The sequence below is a fragment of the Stenella coeruleoalba genome, assembly GCF_951394435.1.
Source record: "Stenella coeruleoalba genome assembly, chromosome: 18".
NCBI lineage: Eukaryota > Metazoa > Chordata > Mammalia > Artiodactyla > Delphinidae > Stenella > Stenella coeruleoalba.
This window is the reverse complement of record NC_137164.1, coordinates 51,281,203-51,303,187: the sequence shown is the minus strand read 5'-3', so window position 1 is coordinate 51,303,187 and position 21,985 is coordinate 51,281,203. Positions and strand designations below refer to the sequence as shown.

At 38.6% G+C, this 21,985-nt stretch overlaps 1 protein-coding gene across 1 annotated transcript in view; it reads left to right on the top strand.

Annotated features, from left to right (window-relative positions):
• Positions 1-21,985, top strand: part of OBI1 (ORC ubiquitin ligase 1) — a 46,037-nt gene that overhangs the window by 12,775 nt on the left and 11,277 nt on the right. Inside the window, exons 4-5 of the mRNA XM_079903030.1 lie at positions 1,800-2,048; positions 11,429-11,517. Of these exons, the coding sequence (XP_079759156.1) occupies positions 1,800-2,048; positions 11,429-11,517 (338 nt within the window). The remainder of the gene's footprint in view (positions 1-1,799; positions 2,049-11,428; positions 11,518-21,985) is intronic.

Genomic DNA, 21,985 nt, shown 5'->3' with positions numbered 1-21,985 from the left:
ATAATTACTTTGTGTGTGGGGTGAGAGTACCTGAAATCTACTCTCTTCGCAGATTTCCAGTATACAGTACAGTATTATTAACTATAGTCATCATGTTATACAGTAGATCTCTAGACTATCTCTATCCTGTATAACTGCAACTTAGCACACCTTGAACCAGCTCCCTATTTCTCCCACCTCTCCATTTCCCCCACCTTGCACGCTTGGTAACCACTGTTTAACTCTGCTTCTATGTATTTGACTCTTTTAGATTCCACATATACGTGAGATTATGCAGTGGTTTTCTTCCTGTGAAGGTGATTTGACATGGTGATGGAATTTTTTCTAAATTAGCTTCATGTTAATGGAATACATATACTTTTGAATAAACATTAGGCCCAGTTGTCATTTTATATCGACTAAATGAGGGATATTATTGCTCTCTTCCTTTGACACAAAATATCTTTAAGTTATACTATGTAAATGGAAACTGCTTCAGCTGCTTTAAAAATTTTTTGAAATAAAGTGGGACATAAATAAATGAATAAATGTTCATTCATATGTTTTCCTGTTTATATTTGTTTATTCATTAATATATTAATTCAAACAAGTAAAGTGATTTTCTCATTTTATAATGCTATTTAACTTGAAATGTATTGTAATTTAAAATAGTAAATAGCACTATCTGTGTTAGCTCTGAAACGTATTCTTATTTACTTAATATTTATCACACTTAGATGCTAATCAAATTAATCCTTTAGAAGATCACTGGCATATTGACGTTTATTTTCTAACAACAAAATTTCTGACAATCTTAGTTTAAGATGAAATATCCATTATAGATGAATAAATTGTATCACAGAAAAGAGTTCTAACCCCAAATGTTTAGTTACTGGATTTAAGGTAGCAAGCAGTTCCACATGGGGAAAACTAATACTTGGAATAGTCTTAGCAGTAATTAAAGATCCAGAATGTAGAAGAGTTAAAAATTAACTACAGGTACTATTCTGAAGTGGAAAATGAAAGGACATGGTATGTGGTTTTACTCCTACTTCAAATATAGAAGCAAAAATATAGACATCAAACAAAACTATAAATCTTGATCAAAACTGTATTTTTAAATTCCCCTCAGTAAAGCAATTAAACATGCCTCAGAATTTTCTTCTGAGGAATCTACTTCCTTGTTGAATTCATGTGCCTTTTCGTGTTTTATGGATATCTAAAATAGAATGAAAGATTCGACATTTTAATTTTTTTAAATCACAAACTATCATTGAATTAAAATAAAAGCAATGGAAATGCCTTTTTTTTTTTTTAAAGAAGATGTTGGGGGTAGGAGTTTTATTTATTTTTGCTGTGTTGGATCTTCATTTCTGTGTGAGGGCTTTCTCTAGTTGTGGCAAGCGGGGGCCACTCCATTGCGGTGCGCGGGCCTCTCACTATCGCGGCCTCTCTTGTTGCAGAGCACAGGCTCCAGACGCGCAGGCTCAGTAGTTGTGGCTCACGGGCCTAGTTGCTCCGCGGCATGTGGGATCCTCCCAGACCAGGGCTCGAACCTGTGTCCCCTGCATTAGCAGGCAGATTCTCAACCACTGCGCCACCAGGGAAGCCCGGGAATGCCTATTTTTATCAGAGTCAAAATTCATTTTGAGAGTTTCAACTATATGTGACTTTCTGTCTGCAAAGCTTTTCTGATGCATAAGGAATCTATGTATCTACAGAATTTTGAGTATAAAATTTAAAAGCACATTGGCCTCACTCTAGCATATGTATGTGTTTAGTGTCTCTGTCTACCTGATGGCTATGCAATGCTTTTTCAGGATGAAATAGATTGTCTACAGAAAGAGGTAGAAGACCTTAAGAGTAAAAATCTCAGCTTGGAGTCACAGATCAAGACTATTCTGGATCCTTTAACCTTGATGCAGGGCAACCAAAATGAAGACAAACATCCAGTTGCAGATAATCCAAGTAAAATTGACCCAGAAACTGTAGCAGAGTGGAAGAAAAAACTTAGAACAGCTAGTGAAATCTACGAAAAAGTGAAAGATGATGTGGAAAAGTTGAAGGAGGTAAGTTGTGGTTGTTTTTAAAATTCTGTAGTATTTTAAGTACCTTCAAAAGTATAAGTCACCATATTATTTTGAGTCATCATTAGATGATTTGGGGGGAAAGGACAGAAATCCCTGGATGAGCATTTATAAGAAATAGGAAAACTTTTTCTCCTTAAGTGTTATTAGCTGCCAAGAAATATCAGGTGGTTCCATTTGTGACTATAATTGGAGACTCTGTAGTGCCTCTATATGAATTTGCATCTTCTTGTGGAAGAGTGACATCAATTTAAAGGATGTATTTCTATTCCTCTCATTGTGGTTTGGCTTAATTTTGTTTTTTAAGCTTATGTTAGTGACTACCCTGTATGCATAAAGACAAACACCTGTCCATTTCCCTACCTATAAAATGAAAGGTTTAGACCATATCTTTTCTAGCACTACCATTCTCTGATTTTTTTAATATTGTAAATAGTTAAATATTTAATGACTGCTTCCAAGAGAGCTGTGAGTAGCTGCTTTAGACTACTCCATGAAAGAGAATGTTTGGCTTATGAGGCAGGTTCATTTTTTTCAATTATTCTTCCATCCATACAACAAGATAAAGAAAGCATAGGTGAAAAGGGCAAACCTCTAGGATTTTCCAGTCTAGGAAAGGAGATGAGATCCATGCTATCAGCACTAGAGGTAATAATCAAGTGCTGTAGAGCTTTGCTGGCCAAAGGGACTAGCCTTTAGCTTGACTTCAGGTTTATCCACAGTGGAGTCTTGTGCTGAATAGAGATGGTTTTGTGGTATCCAGGTCCACAACCACCCATTCAGCCTATGTGCATTCTCTTAAAATACTGTTACTGTGCTGAATTACTAAATCCTGCCTCCTGAAATCATTAATGCTCCATATGATATTTTAAAGATGTGCTACCACATACTGATCTTCAGTGAGGTTAAGTAGCAGAGAAGTATCTGCAGCTTAGTGTGAATACTAAGTCATACCCATGTGTAAAATAAATGCCATTTAGGCTCAGAAAAGGCCACGATGAGACAAAGAAGGGAACTTAGTGCTTTTAGAGAAAAAAGAAACTACGGACATAATTGCACTGAGTTTGTTACAAGTTTAGGGGAAGTGTGTAATTTCTTTGGTTTTCGGTAGCCAACATTATTAGCATTTTGTCTAAGAAGAGAAGAGGACATGAAAAGGAAATACAGCTGGGAAGTCACAGTATTTATCTATCAGCCATGTCCCCTGTAACTTTTCTTCTTCCTGAACCATCAGTAAGTTCTATAGGGTCTCTTTTATAGTTATTGAATTGCATTTAAATTTTTGGTAATAAATGTTTCTTAGAGCATGAAGATGTGTATGAAAACTTTACTCTGGGCTTATAAGAGTGGTATGGGAAAAAAAAAGAGTGGTATAAGAGATGTATGTAAAAGAGAGCTACATAAAATACAGTTTTTCTTTGTTCTTTTAAAGGTCACGTGTTAAATTCAATACCCAGAGCTACCCTGAGACCTCACAATTATCTGGGATATTTAATAAGCCCATTTTGGATGCCCAGTGAAGATATTAGGTAGAATTAGGCAATAAGCTGGGACATAAATAAATTTTAAAATGCAGCGGCAAAACTTGAATGTAAAGTACAAAATAACAACATAGTGTAAATCAAATATAGGAGTACTAAACATTCAGAATAAAGGAATACCTAGAATGAGTGAAATGGACTTTTTTTCTTTTTTTCTTTGAAGTTTTGGATTGTATCTTATTTTTTTATACAGCAGGTTCTTATTAGTCATCCATTTTATACACATCAGTGTATATATGTCAATCCCAATCACCCAATTCATCACACCCCCACCACCACGCCCTGCCACTTTCCCCCCTTGGTGTCTATACATTTGTTCTCTACATCTGTGTCTCAATTTCTGCCCTGCAAACCGGTTCATCTGTACCATTTTTCTAGGTTCCACATATATGCATTAATATACGATATTTGTTTTTCTCTTTCTGACTTACTTCATTCTGTATGACAGTCTCTAGATCCCTCCACGTCTCTACAAAGGACCCAGTTTCATTCCTTTTTATGGCTGAGTAATATTCCATTGTATATATGTACCACATCTTCTTTATCCATTCGTCTGTCGATGGGCATTTAGATTGCTTCCATGACTTGGCTATTGTAAATAGTGCTGCAGTGAACATTGGGGTGCATGTGTCCTTTTGAATTATGGTGTTCTCTGGGTAAATACCCAGTAGTGGGATTGCTGGGTCATATGGTAATTCTATTTTTAGTTTTTTAAGGAACATCCGTACTGTTCTCCATAGTGGCTGTATCAATTTACATTCCCACCAACAGTGCAAGAGGGTTCCCTTTCTCCACACCCTCTCCAGCATTTGTTGTTTGTAGATTTCTGATGATGCCCATTCTAACCGGTGTGAGGTGATACCTCATTGTAGTTTTGATTTGCATTTCTCAAATAATTAGTAATGTTGAGCAGCTTTTCATGTGCCTCTTGGCCATCTGTATGTCTTCTTTGGAGAAATGTCTATTTAGGTCTTCTGCCCATTTTTGGATTGGGTTGTTTGTTTCTTTAATATTGAGCTGCATCAGCTGTTTATATATTTTGGAGATTAATCCTTTGTCCATTGATTCATTTGCAAATACTTTCTCCCATTTTGAGGGTTGTCTTTTTGTCTTGTTTATGGTTTCCTTTGCTGTGCAAAAGCTTTTAAGTTTCATTAGGTCCCATTTGTTTACTTTTGTTTTTATTTCCATTGCTCTAGGAGGTGGATCAAAAAAGATGTTGCTGTGATTTATGTGAGAGTGTTCTTCCTATGATTTCCTCTAAGGGTTTTATAGTGTCCGGTCTTACATTTAGGTCTCGAATCCATTTTGAGTTTATTTTTGTATATGGTGTTAGGGAGTGTTCTAATTTCATTCTTTTACATGTAGCTGTCCAGTTTTCCCAGCACCACTTATTGAAGAGACTGTCTTTTCTCCATTGTAAATCCTTGCCTCCTTTGTCATAGATTAGTTGACCATAGGTGCCTGGGTTTACTTCTGGCCTTTCTATCTTGTTCCATTGATCTGTACTTCTGTTTTTGTGCCAGTACCGTATTGTCTTGATTACTGTAGCATTGTAGTATAACCTGAAGTTGGGGAGTCTGATTCCTCCAGCTCAGTTTTTTCCCCTCAAACCTGCTTTGGCTATTTGGGGTCTTTTGTGTCTCCATACAAATTTTAAGATCTTTTGTTCTAGTTCCGTAAAAAATGCATTGGTAATTTGATAAGGATTGCATTGAATCTGTAGGTTGCTTTGGATACTATAGTCATCTTCACAATATTGATTCTTCCAATCCAAGAACATGGTATATCTCTCCATCTGTTGGTATCATCTTTAATTTCTTTCATCAGTGTCTTATAGTTTTCTGCATACAGGTCTTTTGTCTCCCTCAGTAGGTTTATTCTTAGGTATTTTCTTCTTTTTGTTGCAATGGTAAAAGGGAGTGTTTTCTTAATTTCTCTTTCAGATTTTTCATCATTAGTGTATAGGAATACAAGAGATTTCTGTGCATTAATTTTGTATCCTGCTACTTTACCAAATTTATTGATTAGTTTTAGTAGTTTTCTGGTGGCATCTTTAGGATTCTCTGTGTATAGTATCATGTCATCTGCAAACAGTGACAGTTTTACTTCTTCTTTTCCAATTTGTATTCCTTTTATTTCTTTTTCTTCTCTGATTGCCATGGCTAGAACTTCCAAAGCTATGTTGAATAATAGTGGTGAGAGTGGACATCCTTGTCTTGTCCCGGATCTTAGAGGAAATGCTTTCAGTTTTTCACCATTGAGAATGGTGTTTGCTGTGGTTTTGTCGTGTATGGCCTTTATTATGTTCAGGTAGGTTCCCTCTATGGCCACTTTCTGGAGGGTTTTTGTAATAAATTGGTGTTGAATTTTGTCAAAAGCTTTTTCTGCATCTATTGAGATGATCATTTGGTTTTTATTCTTCAATTTGTTAATATGGTGTATCACATTGATTGATTTGTGTATATTGAAGAATCCTTGCATCCCTGGGATAAATCCCACCTGATCATGGTGTATGATCCTTTTAATGTGTTGCTGGATTCTGTTTGCTAGTATTTTGTTGAGGATTTTTGCATCTATATTCATCAGTGATATTGGTCTGTAATTTTCTCTCTTTGTAATATCTTTATCTGATTTTGGTATCAGGGTGATGGTGGCCTCATAGAATGAGTTTGGGAGTGTTCCTTCCTCTGTAAATTTTTGGAAGAGTTTGAGAAGAATGAGTGTTAGCTCTTCTCTAAATGTTTGATAGAATTCACCTGTGAAGCCATCTGGTCCTGGACTTTTTTTTGTTGGAAGATTTTTAATCGCAGTTTCAATTTCATTCCTTGTGATTAGTCTGTTCATATTTTGTATTTCTTCCTGGTTCAGTCTTGGAAGGTTATACCTTTCTGAGGATTTGTCCATTTCTTCCAGGTTGTCCATTTTATTGGCATAGAGTTGCTTGTAGTAGTCTCTTAGGATGCTTTGTATTTCTGCAGTATCTGTTGTAACTTCTCCTTTTTCATTTCTAATTTTATTGATTTGAGTCCTCTCCCTCTTTTTCTTGATGAGTCTAGCTAATGGTTTATCAATTTTGTTTATCTTCTCAAAGAACCAGCTTTTAGTTTTATTGATCTGTGCTATTGTTTTCTTTGTTTCTATTTCATTTATTTCTGCTCTGATCTTTATGATTTCTTTCCTTCTGCTAACTTCGGGTTTTGTTTGTTCTTCTTCCGCTAGTTCCTATAGGTGTAAGGTTAGATTGTTTGAGATTTTTCTTGTTTCTTGAGGTAGGCTTGTATAGCTATAAACTTCCCTCTTAGAACTGCTTTTGCCACATCCCATAGGTTTTGGATTGTCATGTTTTCACTGTCATTTGTCTCTAGGTATTTTTTGATTTCCTCTTTGATTTCTTGAGTGATCTCTTGGTTATTTAGTAACATATTGTTTAGCCTCCATGTGTCTGTGTTTTTTACGTTTTTTTCCCTGTAATTCGTTTCTAATCTCATAGCGTTGTGGTCAGAAAAGATGCCTGATATGATTTCAATTTTCTTAAATTTACTGAGGCTTGATTTGTGATCCAAGATGTGATCTATCCTGGAGCATGTTCCATGTGCACTTGAGAAGAAAGTGTAATCTGCTGTTTTGGGATGGAATGTCCTATAAATATCAATTAAATCTATCTGGTCTATTATGTCATTTCAAGTTTGTGTATCCTTATTAATTTTCTGTTTGGACGATTTGTCCATTGGTGTAAGTGAGTTGTTAAAGTCCCCCACTATTATTGTGTTACTGTCGATTTCTTCTTTTATAGCTGTTAGCATTTGCCTTATGTATTGAGGTGCTCCTATGTTGGGTGTGCATATATTTATGATTGTTATATCTTCTTCTTGGATTGATCCCTTGATCATTATGTAGTGTCCTTCCTTGTCTCTTGTAACATTCTTTATTTTAAAGTCTATTTTATCTGATATGAGTATTGCTACTCCAGCTTTCTTCTGATTTCCATTTGCTTGGAATATCTTTTTCCATCCCCTCACTTTCAGTCTGTATGTGTCCCTAGGTCTGAAGTGGGTCTCTTGTAGACAACATATATATGGGTCTTGTTTTTGTATCCATTCAGCAAGCCTGTGTCTTTTGGTTGGGGCATTTAATCCATTCACATTTAAGGTAATTATCGATACCTATTACCATTTTCTTAATTGTTTTGGGTTTGTTTTTGTAGGTCCTTTTCTTCTCTTGTGTTTCCCACTTAGAGAAGTTCCTTTCACATTTGTTGTACAGCTAGTTTGGTGGGCTGAATTCTCTTAGCTTTTGCTTGTCTGTAAAGCTTTTGATTTCTCCATCAAATCTGAATGAAATCCTTGCTGGGTAGAGTAATCTTGGTTGTAGTTTCTTCCCTTTCATCACTTTTAGTATATCATGCCACTCCCTTTTGGCTTGTAGAGTTTCTGCTAAGAAATCAGCTGTTAACCTTATGGGAGTTCCCTTGTATGTTATTTGTCTTTTTTCCCTTGCTGCTGTCAATAATTTTTCTTTGTCTTTAGTTTTTGCCAGTTTGATTAGTATGTGTCCTGGCCTGTTTCTCCTTGGGTTTATCCTATATGGGACTCTCTGTGCTTCCTGGACTTGGGTGGCTATTTCCTTTCCCATCTTAGGGAAGTTTTCAACTATAATCTCTTCAAATATTTTCTCTGGTCCTTTCTGTCTTTCTTCTCCTTCTGGCACCCCTATAATGGGAATCTTGCTGCATTTAATGTTGTCCCAGAGGTCTCTTAGGCTGTCTTCATTTCTTTCCATTCTTTTTTCTTTGTTCTGTTCCAAAGCAGTGAATTCCACCATTCTGTCTTCCAGGTCACTTATCCGTTCTTCTGCCTCAGTTATTCTGCTATTGATTCCGTCTAGTGTATTTTTCATTTCAGTTGTTGTATTGTTCATCTCTGTTTGTTTGTTCTTTAATTCTTCTAGATTTTTGTTGAACATTTCTTGCATCTTCTCGATCGTTGCCTCCATTCTTTTTCCAGTGTCCTGGAGCATCTTCACTATCATTATTCTGAATTCTTTTTCTGGAAGGTTGCCTATCTCCACTTCATTTAGTTGTCTTTCTGGGGTTTTATCTAGTTCCTTCATCTGGTACATAGCCCTCTGCCTTTTCATCTTGTCTATCTTTCTGTGAATGTGGTTTTTGTTCCACAGGCTGCAGGGTTGTAGTTCTTCTTGCTTCTGCTGGCTGCCCTCTGGTGGATGAGGCTATCTAAGAGGCTTGTGCAAGTTTCCTGATGGGAAGGACTGGTGGTGGGTAGAGCTGGCTCTTGCTCTGGTGGGCAGAGCTCAGTAAAACTTTAATCCGCTTGTCTGCTGATGAGTGGGGCTGAGTCCCTTCCCTGTTGGTTGTTTTGCCTGAGGTGACCCAACACTGGAGCCTACCCGGGCTGTTTGGTAGGGCTAATGGCGGACTCTGGGATGTCTCACACCAAGGAGTACTTCCCGGAACTTCTGCTGTCAGTGTCCTTGTGCCCACGGTGAGCCACAGCCACCCCCCACCTCTGCAGCAGACCCTCCAACACTAGCAGGTAGGTCTGGTTCAGTCTCCTATGGGGTCACTGCTCCTTCCCCTGGGTCCTGATGCACACACTACTTTGTGTATGCCCTCCAAGAGTAGAGTCTCTGCCTCCCCCAGTCCTGTCAAAGTCCTGCAATCAAATCCCACTAGCCTTCAAAGTCTGATTCTCTAGGAATTCCTCTTCCCGTTGCTGGACCCCCAGGTTCAGAAGCCTGACATGAGGCTCAGAAGCTTCACTCCAGTGGATGGGCTTCTGTGGTATAATTGTTCTCCAGTTTGTGAGTCACCCACCCAGCAGTTATGGGATATGATTTTATTGTGATTGCGCCCCTCCTACCATCTCATTGTGGCTTCTCCTTTGTCTTTGGATGTGGGGTATCTTTTTTGGTGAGTTCAAGTGTCTTCCTGTCAATGATTGTTCAGCAGTTAGTTGTGATTCCAGTGTTCTCGCAAAAGGGAGTGAGAGCATGTCCTTCTACTCCACCATCTTGAACCAATCCTGGACTTTTTTTCTAATGTTTCCAGGGCTAAGTGAGTTTTGAACAATTATGAAGCCAGTGTTGAGAATGCAAAATATAATAGTTAGCTGAAGTCTTCATTACTCTTTTAGGTGCAACAAATAGGCAGAACTCTCCCCTTTGTAACTTTACCCACCTGATTCTCCTGAAGTTGAAACTATCTCTGATAGTTGAGGAACTAGCCAGCCCATAAAGAGAATCTTAGAGAGCCACAGGACTGGTGAGAGACCTTGATAGAGGGGATGGGGAAAAGAAATCAAATGAGGTTCTAATTTAAGCCTGTCATTCATCACCAAAAAGCATTCACTAAATGCCTCCTCTTATGAGGGCTTAATTCATTGTTTGTGTGTATGAGGAAGTAAATTACTTTTCCTGTGTCTTCAGAGGGGCAGTAATGGTATTTATCAGTCACTTAAAGAATTAACCCTCCACAGTCTTGGTTGGTTTGCACCCACGAAGATAAGCAGGTGCTTAGAGCTCAAAAGGCACCTAGATGAGTCTAAGTGAGAGAGTTAGGCTTGGTGCCCAGAAGAGTGTCCTCTGTCCTGCTTCTCTTGTCATCCTCTTGGGGTATTTGTGTGTTGACGGGCAAATAATATAGTCAGAAGTTCTAGAAATTATTGGTCAGATTTTTAAAATCTGTTTTCAAGTTTTGTTGGTTTAAATCTCTTTGTTGACAAATGTTCTTGTGACCCCTTCACTTTGAATGTTAATGTTCTAGTCAGACAATGAATTCCTCTTGCCAGGTTGGTAAGATTGGTTCCTAGTCTAGGGAGTCTTATTTTTTGTTGGAATTGAAAAACACAATGACTAGGGGTTTAAATGAAGTAGCTTTTAAGAAGACTACAATAGACACACTACTTTTTGGGCTGTCAAGAATCAATATTGAGCTTCTAGATTTCCTAGCAATTAATGTTTTGTCATGCAGTTTTTAGGTATCATAGAACTCAAAAAAGAAAATCATACTTGGGATTTTTTTTTTTTTTTTTTTTTTGGCGGTACGTGGGCCTCTCACTGTTGTGGCCTCTCCTGTTGCGGAGCACAGGTGCCGGACACGCAGGCTCAGCGGCCATGGTTCATGGGCCCAGCCACTCCACGCCATGCCGGATCTTCCCGAACTGGGGCATGAACCCGTGTCCCCTGCATCGGCAGGCGGACTCTCAACCACTGCACCACCAGGGAAGCCCAGGATTTTTTTTTTAAATCAAAAGAGAATCCATAGAATTTATTAGAAAACATTGATTCAATTCTGAGAGTCCCAGAATTTGTGAGCCAGAGCATTTGAGAAAGCCATTTTGAAGAAAGCAAGCTATGTTATCACTAAAAACTATTTTTAAATAGCAACCAAAAATCAATCTCATAGCTCAAGATTCTTAGCATTAGTTTTGTGAATAATTGCATGTGGTATAATGTTATCATGCTTAGAGTATTCAGTTATGTGAAAAAGGAAAAGAAAAAAACATATTTGCCATTAGTTTAGTCCCTTAATGACTCTAAGCTGACTAACATAGTTCCGTTTATTTCCCTGGATAGGGGATTTGCAGAGTGCTTGGGGAATATGGATTAAAAATGCTTGGTTGTGTTCACAGTTTCACAAGTCATTCCCAACGGTGATTTTAAGCTTCTGAAGACATGTTCTAGTATTCAGTTTTCTGATATTGTTGCTCTAAAGAATACAGATGGCTCATGTCATTATTTTTACAAGGCACTTTTGTTTTAACTTGTGCTTAATTATTTTCAACATTTTTTTTTTCTAAGGCAAATAAAAAATTGAAATTGGAAAATGGTGGCCTGGTGAGGGAGAATTTACGACTGAAAGCTGAAGTTGATAACAGATCACCCCAGAAGTATGTATTTTGCTAACAGAGCAATGTTTCAGGTTATGTCAATGTTTTAGAATAAGCTGCTGTTATAGTTTGTGTTTGTCATTTGACTCTTTTCATTGAAGCATGTAAGTTTAAATAGAATGTCTTACCTCTAAACATCAAGTGTATACTTATGTTACTGGTAAAATCTTAGTCATAGTTAAGACTAGTGTTGAAGAAAAGATTTCCCTCTGATACTTTTTCTGTATCTGATTAGCAAGAGGATTGTTTTATGTGACCTAAGATAGGTGAGCCTTCACTTCGATTTACATGTAACTGTTTAGTGGTCCTAACAAAGAGTAGGGAGAGTAACATAATGCCCTTTAGATGTTTTCTGAAATAATCATAGTTAAAATTCATATAGCGCTTTCTCTTTGCCAGGTACAACAACCTGTGATATAGAACTATTATTATTCTCCATTTACAGATGATGAAATGGAGGCATAGAAATCAAATTAATATTTCTAAATCTGCACTGCTAGTAAGTGGTGGAAATAGGATTTGAACCAATGTAGTCTAGCCCTGGAATCTGTGTTCTGTTACATTACATTGAAAACTATTACACTACCCATTATACTAAAAAGCCTATCTGAAATAGAATTTTAAGGCATCATTTGTTGAATTTTGGACTGATTTGAACTATACAGTTAAATGAATTTATTCTTTTATGATGGGATAGTTTTCACTCCATTCCAAAAGGTAAGCCGTTGGAACTATTGACCCACTTAACAGTTAGTTTAAAATGATAAGAAACCATTGAGAGTTAAGACTTGAAGATTGAGAAAAGATGGGAGACAGTGCTTAAGGTTGTTATTTTTCTGGGAAAAAAAATGACAAGTGAAAAGAGAATATGGCCCCCATCCCTCTGAGGAGTGGCATATCAGAACTCCACACTTTTCCCAACCAACCATTAGACTTCATTTTTTCCTAATGGAAAAAGACAAAGACAGACATAAACAAACAGTGGAAATTTATCCTACCAGGCGTAGTTCTCTGCTTGTCATTTGAAAAGGAGAAAATATTACCTTCAGTAGAACAAGTGTAGTGTCCAGAAATGTTACAAATAAACCATAATTACTCAAAGCAGAGATAACTAACCAATAGACAAAGAAGCATAGCTTTTACTTTTAAATAGTTCCTTCCCCTTTTTTCTTTCACTTCAGATAATGTTGTACTTTGATGAATTAGTGAAATAAACTTAAGAAGTGTTGCCATTATTATATGGCGGTTTGAGTCTCTGCTCTTCTCATTTATTGGCAGCTCGCCTTGCCAGTCATAGTAATGCTTGTCCATTAGCCATTTCCCACGGCAGGCTGAATGGAACTAAAGCCATTTTGTTTGTAGCTTTTATTTCTTGAAAAGTTGCCCACCAGATTTCAGATTTAATGCTAGCCACCAGGATGTGTGTTTTTAAATAGCCATGACTCCTACCTGATAAACAACTGAAGAATCTTATCTAAAGAAACCTCACTGCTGTCTATGCTAACAAGCAACCACACTTCTGAATCCCATATAACTTTAGGATTTGCTATCTTTAACTTCCATTCCTTCCCTTCAGGGGAAAGGAACAGTTTCACTTAAAAAGCGATTTGAACTGACCCCTATTCCTGATCAATTTGCAATGCATTGAGGTATTAAAAGCATGGCTTTTGATTTATAGCCTTAGTTTACTCTGCATCACAAAACCCTAGTGGGATTCAGAGAGAAGCTGACCACAGCTGAAAATACCCAGATCTGGTTCACCTGAAGAGAGCTCCTATTCGTATTGAAAAGAATATGAAATTTCAAGAGTTTAAAAGTAAATGCAAGCAAATAAAAACCATCTATTCCATTTCATTGCCTTGATTAGGAAGTGCCTTGACAAATTATTTTTCTCTTATCTACTTGGTTAGGTGTCAAGGTATACTTTTTATACACATGACCTTAGTTTCTGATGTATCTTTCAGGTTGTGCAGACGTATTCTACAAATCGTGCAGAAGAGAGAGCTTTAAAATTTAGATACTAGAGAGGAAAAAAATTAGGAAGTTATATTTGTTAGCTTGGACTGCCATAACAAAATACTATAGACAGGGTGGCTTAAACATTGGGTATTTATTTTCTTACAGTTCTGGAGGCTAGAAATCCCAGATCAAGGTTCAGCAATTTCGGTTTCCGGCAAGGGCTCTCTTTTAGGCTTGCAGACAGCTGCCTTCTCACTATGTCTTCACATGTCAGAGAGGGAGTGTGCACGCTCTGGTCTCTCTTCTTATGAGGATGCCAGTCCTGTTGGATTAGGGCCTCATCTTTATGGTCTCATTTAACCTTAATTACCTCCTGAAGACCCTGTCTCTGAATATAGTCACATTGGGGTTTAGGGCTTCAACAAATGAATTTGGTGGGGAAGTTGGGAACACAATTCAGTCCATAGCAGAAGGTATTTCTTTTTAGGACACTCAAGCAAATATCATGCTATTGCCCCAAAACTAGACTAACATCTGGTGTCAACAAGGGGGACTTAGACATTTACCTTGGTCTCAAGTAGATAGTATTGTATAAAAGTAATAAATTTTATAATTTTTAAAAACAGTGCTATAATCTTTAAAATGAAATCTGGATTATCCTTTATCTCCTATGCTATTGTTTTTCTAGTCTATCTTTTACCCTCCATTATATCCAGTCTTAAAGTGTACCTGCATATTTTTCCTTTCTCAACTTTAACTTAAAAGCCCTTTTGAGCAGTGTGGCAGATATCCTACTAATCGTGCTCTTCTAGGTTTCAATAATATCCATTCTATTCCTTGTCAAAAATTCATTGTCTCGATATCTAAACTGGTGGTCCAGAAAAATGCGATCTTTTTCTTTGACTTGATGTAGCCAAAGACTTCCTGAATTTGTCTTCTAATTTGTTTCAGCTGGAGAAAGCCGTCTGTTTGCCCTTTCAGTTTTCTCTAACATGGACTCCTAAGAGAATCAGATTTAATATTCAGAACTCAAGAGGTGGTGGTAATGTCCTTCAGTTTACAAGACTGTTATGCGAAGAAAACTTACTCTCCCAACCAACCCAGAAATACTAAAAGTTTATTTACTTGACAGTATCCTAGGTGCTTTGAACTATACAAAATAAATACTCTTTCTGACCCCTAAAGTAGGTTAGGTTCCCTTGCTGTAATTTCTCTTACTACCTTGTACTTTCCCTTTCTAGCACATATCCCAATTACTAATAATTAATGTTTTGTGTAATTATTTGTTTCATGTTCTTCTGTTTGAGTGAGGACTATAGTTTTATTCACGGTTGTAGCCCTGCATTTTATAGTGTTCTGGCTAATATTCTGCTCCTAGTATATATTTGTTGAGTAAATGAATAAAAACGTAGCTCCCAAGACTATGAGAAAACAGACAGACAAATCCAGAATATGGTACAATCAATTGGAAAAATGACCAGATTTCTTCATTAAATCATTGGCAAAATGGGAGGGGAAGCCTGATTTACAATAAAAGAGGACTAAGAGATATAATAACCAAATGCAGTACATGGATTTTGTTTGGATATTGATTAATAACAAATGTCAGAAGACATTTTTGAGGCAATTGGATATATTTGAATATGAACTAGATATTAGATGATACCAAGGAATTACTGTTAATTTTGTTTAGGTCTTATGGTTACTTAACAAAATGTCCATTTTTTTTTTAGAAATGCATACTAAAATATGAACTATAGTACATTTTAACAAAAAAAGGGATATATATATATATGTGTGAAATGAGGCAAAATCTTGATAATTCTTGAATGTGGGTGATGAGTATATGGAGTTTTTCCTGTTCTCCGATTAAAACCAACAAAACATAGTCCTTGCTTCCAGGAAGTTCATAATCTAATGAAGATGAGAAAAAATACATGAAACAATTAAATACTAAATAGTTACTAAGTCAAATAGCAGAGACAGCAATATGAGTTCAGAGAATGGCCAGTTGATTGGAGTGACGAGAGTCTTTATCTAAGAGGCAGGACTTGAGCCCAGCTTTGAAGGATGGAGATTTCAGTGAAGAGGAAGGCATTCTGAGCAAGAGGAAACAGCTTGAGCGGTAAGGAGTATTAAGAGGTCCCTTCAGCTCTAGTTCCTTGTCTCCAGAGTAGCCACAAGTCATGCCCAAGAAAACACGGTGGCTTCCTTCTCAAACTCAGCAGAGCAGAGGTCCTCTGTGTAATTTGCACATCTCTCCATTGTGACCGTCATCATCCCACTTAAACAGCTGGGGTTAGCACAATTCCACTACATCTAGTACTCCACTACATTCTGCTCTAAGCAGAAAGGCCTGTTCTCAGTCTCCTATTTAATGGGGAATGCCAAGTGTCACACCTCCACATGATAAGAAACAAGAATAAGAAGCTGAAGGGAGGACTTTAGAATTGCATTTCTCTATTCCTGAACTGTGCCAGGAAGTGTGATATATTTGTCCATGATAGAGAGAGGAGTTCCTTAGTGATTTTTTCGCTCGAAGGGGTATGAAGAATTGATTTGTAAAGCATTTGAGAGTCCTATGCCCTCTCTCTGAGATCTCTGTTCAGTTGTGACTTTTTTTTTGTTCTAGTCACGCTAGGCAGAGTTTGTGCCATGTTGCCGCCTATTATGAGGCTTTAGCAGAGCAGATGTCCATGCCTTTAGCTTCTAACTTACCTTAAAGCGTGGGGTATAAAGCTCCATATACAAAATTCCATAGGTCATGTAAATCAAACCTGGTTACAATTGGATTAATGGCTTTCCTTTCTATAAATATGTGTTTGGGAATGTCATTGTATCTTTAGTGAGATCTGTGAGTTTGATACTATGGTAGTGTTAAGCATCATTTTTACTGCCCAGCAGCCCCAAGGCTTATCATTATGGACCAGTCTTCACCCATGCCTCAGCTCCTTCTGGGGGAAGATAAAGGCTCCAGGTACTCTCTAGATGGTGAGCAGTATTTCCTATTATTAGTACATGAAAAAAGTGCTCTGAGGAGGAAAGAATAGACTTCATAAGTCATCACCTGCACGTTCTTCCCTTCTTCCTGTATTTGTGTTCCTTGAGCCGTCTTATCAACTCCCATGGCTTTAATAATCATCTACTTGTATGTCTGAGATTACAAAACAAAATCTAAATCTTTGGCCTTGCCTTTTTTCCTAAACTGTAGATTAGTGTTTCCATCTATCTATTTTATACTTTCACTCAAGATCCTATACCTTAAATTCACCACAAAGCACAGTAGTTAAATAAATGCTTCGTTCTGGAGACAACAGTACCTGGATTCAAATTTCCTTGCTTCCACTCTGTCTCTCTTTTCCCTACCCAGTTCAGTTTCACCATGCTCAAAATTGCTTTTTATAAAGTATAAATCACACTATTAAATCTCCTATCTGAAACTATCCAGTGTTTTCCTAAAATAAAATCCAGACTCTTCACCAACTAGTCTTTGCTTGCTTATTCCACTTCATCTCATTCTCATTCCCCCAGCTAATCCTGCTCTAGCCATACTGGTCTTCTTCTGTTTCTAAAACATGCTGGACTTTTTCCCTCTGCTTAGAATGTTTTGCTTCTGCATCGTTATGTGGCTGTCTCCTTTTGTCATCAGAGTCAGAAAGGCTTTTCCTGACCATTCAATCTAAAGCAGCCCTCTGAGGTTGTCCTTGTGACCTTACTCTTGTGGAGTTTAGAATGGAGAACACAGAACAAGAGGTCAAGCAACTAAACAAACATGGTAATTTCAGTGATAAAGGCTAAGACAGTAATACTGTAACATTGGTTGTGTGTTAACTATGGGCTCTGTTATAAGTACATCTCAAGTTTTAACTCATTTAAACCTCACTGGAACCTATAAGATAGGTACTCCTACTGAGCACATTTCACAAAAGATAAAAACTGAGATACAAAAAGTTTAAGTATCTTCCCCCAAATCACAGCGCTAGTAAGTAGACAGAGTTCAGTTCTAGAGAGTCTGGCTCTGGAGCCTGTGCTCATAATCACATGCTATATTGCTTTGCCATGCCATGATTTTATCACTACGGTTAAGAAAACATAGGCAGAACGCTCTATGACATAAATTACAGCAAGATCCTTTTTGACCCACCTCCTAGGGAAATGGAAATAAAAACAAAAATAAACAAATGGGACCTAATGACACTTAAAAGCTTTTGCACAGCAAAGGAAACCGTAAGCAAGACGAAAAGACAACCCTCAGAATGGGAGAAAATATTTGCTAATAAAGCAACTGACAAAGGATTAATCTCCAGAATATACAGGCAGCTCATGTAGCAAACAATCCAATCCAAAAATGGGCAGAAGACCTAAATAGACGTTTCTCCAAAGAAGATATACAGATTGCCATCAAACACATGAAAGGATGCTCAGCATCACTGATCATTAGAGAAATGCAAATCAAAACTACAATGAAGTGTCACCTCACACCAGTCAGAATGGCCATCATCAAACAATCTACAAACAATAAATGCTGGAGAGGGTGTGGAGAAAAGGGAAGCCTCTTGCACTGTTGGTGGGAATGTAAATTGATACAGCCACTATGGAGAACAGTATGGAGGTTCCTTAAAAAACTACAAATAGAACTACCATATGACCCAGCAATCCCACTACTGGGCATATACCCTAAGAAAACCATAATTCAAAAAGAGTCATGTACCACAATGTTCATTGCAGCTCTACTTACAATAGCCAGTACATGGAAGCACCCTAAGTGTCCATTGACAGATGAATGGATAAAGAATATGTGGGGCTTCCCTGGTGGCACAGTGGTTGAGAGCCCGCCTGCCGATGCAGGGGACGTGGGTTCATGCCCCAGTCCAGGAAGATCCCATATGCCGCGAGGAGCGGCTGGGCCCGTGAGCCATGGCCGCTGAGCCTGCGCGTCCAGAACCTGTGCTCCGCAACGGGAGAGACCACAACAGTGAGAGGCCCGCATACCGCAAAAAAAAAAAAAAAAAGAATATGTGGCACATATACACAATGGATTATTACTCAGCCATAAAAAGAAAGGAAATTGAGTTATTTATAGTGAGGTGGATGGACCTAGAGACTGTCATACAGAGTGAGTAAGTCAGAAAGAGAAAAACAAATACCGTATGCTAACACATATATATGTATATAGGAATATAAAAAAAATGGTTCTGAAGAACCTAGGGGCAGGACAGGAATAAAGACACAGACGTAGAGAATGGACTTGAGGACACAGGGAGAGGGAAGGGTAAGCTGGGACGAAGTGAGAGAGTGGCATGGACATATATACACTACCAAATATAAAACAGATAGCTAGTGGGAAGCAGCTGCATGGCACAGGGAGGTCAGCTCGGTGCTATGTGACCACCTAGAGGGGTGGGATAGGGAGGGTGGGAGGGAGGGAGATGCAAGAGGGAGGGGATATAGGGATATATGTATATGTACAGCTGATTCACTTTGTTACACAGCAGAAACTAACACACCACTGTAGAGCAATTATACTCCAATAAAGATGTTAAAAAATAAAAGTAAGGAAGTAGAAGGTGCGGAAGCAAGGGGCTACTTCCGTCCTCCCACCCTTCTCTTTCTTTAATGTTTAACAGTGGCTTTATGAGGTGAATGCTTGAAAGTATTCAACATTAAATTCAGTGTACTTCACATTAATGTTTGCAAAATACATCGTTAGCAATTCTTAAATATTTCAAATCAACTAACTTGAAGTGCAGAAGGCTTGTTCTCAAATAACTCTTCTGAGGTGACATGAAAACTGAAAGCAGCCTATGACTTGAGTCCAGCCTTGCTGTCTATATGCTTCACTTGCAAAACCCCAGCACCTGAGAGGCACCTGATAAATACTTGCTGAAGAACTAAATAAGTAGATAAATAACATTCGATAAATTACTTGACCTGTTGGGGCCATTGCTTTCTTTATATAAAATGTGGATAATGTACTGCTTTGAGGATTAAAGGAAATAAGTGTATGTCCTTGGCACAGCATGTAACACAAAGAACTGGTAGAGGTTTGTGTCTAAATAACTGTATCCATTATCCATCCCACACAAAAGATTGTTTATCCTCTTGCTTTGTTCCTATGCTCCTTCATGGCTTTACTACTGGTCCGGTTGCCTAAGATAAAAACTCCAGGGCTTCCCTGGTGGCGCAGTGGTTGAGAGTCCGCCTGCCGATGCAGGGGACATGGGTTCATGCCCCGGTCCGGGAAGAGCCCACATGCCGCGGAGCGGCTGGGCCCGTGAGCCATGGCCCCTGAGCCTGCGCGTCCAGAGCCTGTGCTCCGCAACGGGAGAGAGAGGCCACAACAGTGAGAGGCCTGCGTACCGCAAACAAACAAACAAACAAAAAACTCCAGTCTTCCTATGTTTCTCCACCCCTTGTCCTCACCCCACACCTAACTGTTCAGTATATTCTATCCTACCTATTAAATGCCTCGGTAACGCATCTTCTTCTTGTTCCCACTAGTTTAGATCCACATGATTTCGTGCTTAGCCGATTTTAACAACCTTCCGACTGATAGCTCTTCTTTTCTTCTCTCAACCCTGGAGCATCTGCTTTATTGTTGCCTGAATTCTAAAATATAACTTTGATCATCTCACTGCCTTGCTTAATAACCTTTGGTGATTTCCCATTGCTCACAAATTGAAGCCCAAATTTCTTAGTATAGTACGGAAGCCGCTTTCCCAATATGATTTCAGCTTAGCCTTCTTAGCACCTCTCCAACCTTCTTCTTCTTATACTCTGCTGTGGCCATGCTGAATTTCTCCCTGGGCCGAGATTTGCCATGTTATGACATGTACCTTAGCGCATGTCTTTTCCTTTGCCTTCCCTGGTCCTCTCCATTAGCCTCTCTGTTTTTATTCTGCCTGGTTAATCCCTACCCATCCTTTGAGATCGAGCCCAGTTGTCAGTTTATCTATGAGACCCTCTGAGATTTCCAAGATGATTCTTTTATCATACTGTTTTAAGGATTACATCGTATACTGACCAGCTCTGACTGTCATGCTCAGTTAATCTGCCAGCTCCTTGGAACTAATACTTTTTTTTTTTTGGCCACACCACACGGCTTGCGGGATCTTATTTCCCCAACCAGGGATCAAACCCATGTCCCCTGTGATGGAAGCGCAGAGTTCTAACCACTGGACTGCCAGGGAATGCCCAAGACATGTTTTGTTTGTTTGTTTGTTTTTAATGAACTCAGTGTGTATCTGTATAAAGTGTGAGTGTTTGTGTGTGTGTATTTTTTCTCTGGGACATGGCAGAAGGAAGGAGTCCTTACACTCTAATACTTTATACTGCTCCTTGGAGGGAACTGACCAGGGAATTAAGATCTTGAGCTTTCTTGAAGCTTAAGGTATATAGGGTTTAAGAGGGCAGAAAGTCAGAGATTCCTGGCATTCTCCAAATGAGGAGAGTAGAGGGATTTCGTGAAGTTTTCCTAAATTGTACTAGAGATTGAGAGATAGAAAGAGGAAAAGAGGAGGTAGTGTCAGGGCTTGCCTGGCTCCAGGACGATGTTCTGGTCTGAGTCACCTTACTTGAACCAGGTTTTCCTGCCCTTACCTGTCTCTGTGCTGACAGTGAGCTGTGCCCCTTCCTGGTTCACAGGTCTGCTCTTCCTAAACTGTGTCTCAAGATGTGCCAGTACTACACCTGGCGTTCAGCTTCCTCAGCAGCATCTCTGCTCTTGCTAGCCTTGGCTGTTCTCTCTTCTTGACCTTTTCTGGCCTTTTTTGTTTTTCACGATTCTGCTCTGACAAATGCCATGATTCCTGGTATTTGACCCCAGCCTGATCCGTTGACTGATTCTGCTGTGCCCTTTGGTTTTCCCGGAAGGGGAACTTGTAGACTGTCAGGGGAGCCTGATGATACCCTGGGGCCAGACTGTGACAGCTGGGTGTGCTCAGGCCCCTCAGCTGCCTGAGGGGCCCTTCTCTGGCTACTCAGCTAATTGGGGGTGGACAGTTACTGCAGTTTTCTGTCAACTTGCCTTTATTATATTGATAAGATATTTTAGGAGCCTGTAGTGCATGCTAATGACTAAGCGGTAAGGTTGTCAGAAAGATTATGAACTGCGTGAGAACAAGGATAATGTCTTCTACTCCTTTTGTTTTCCTTCCTCATCACCTCTCAGCATGCATTAGTCCTCAATAACTATCATCTGAGCAATAATTACAGAGTGGCTGGATCAGTTTTTTGTTTTATTTTGTTTCATGTTGTTCTTCATGCTGAGAGAGATTGATTTAACTATAGTGAAAAATGTATAGATACTATTAGTTTAGAGATTTTTAAGTATGCTTTTTTTCACCCAACAACAGTTGCATTCTTTTATACTGTTGAGATTTTATTGTTGTAGTTAAGGTTAGTATATTTTGGGAAAAGGTATAAATCCTTTATTCCTCTGAGAACTGTGAAAAGATATGAAATAGCATGTCTCAAGGTTCTCTCCTTCCATGAAAGATTAGGATTGCCA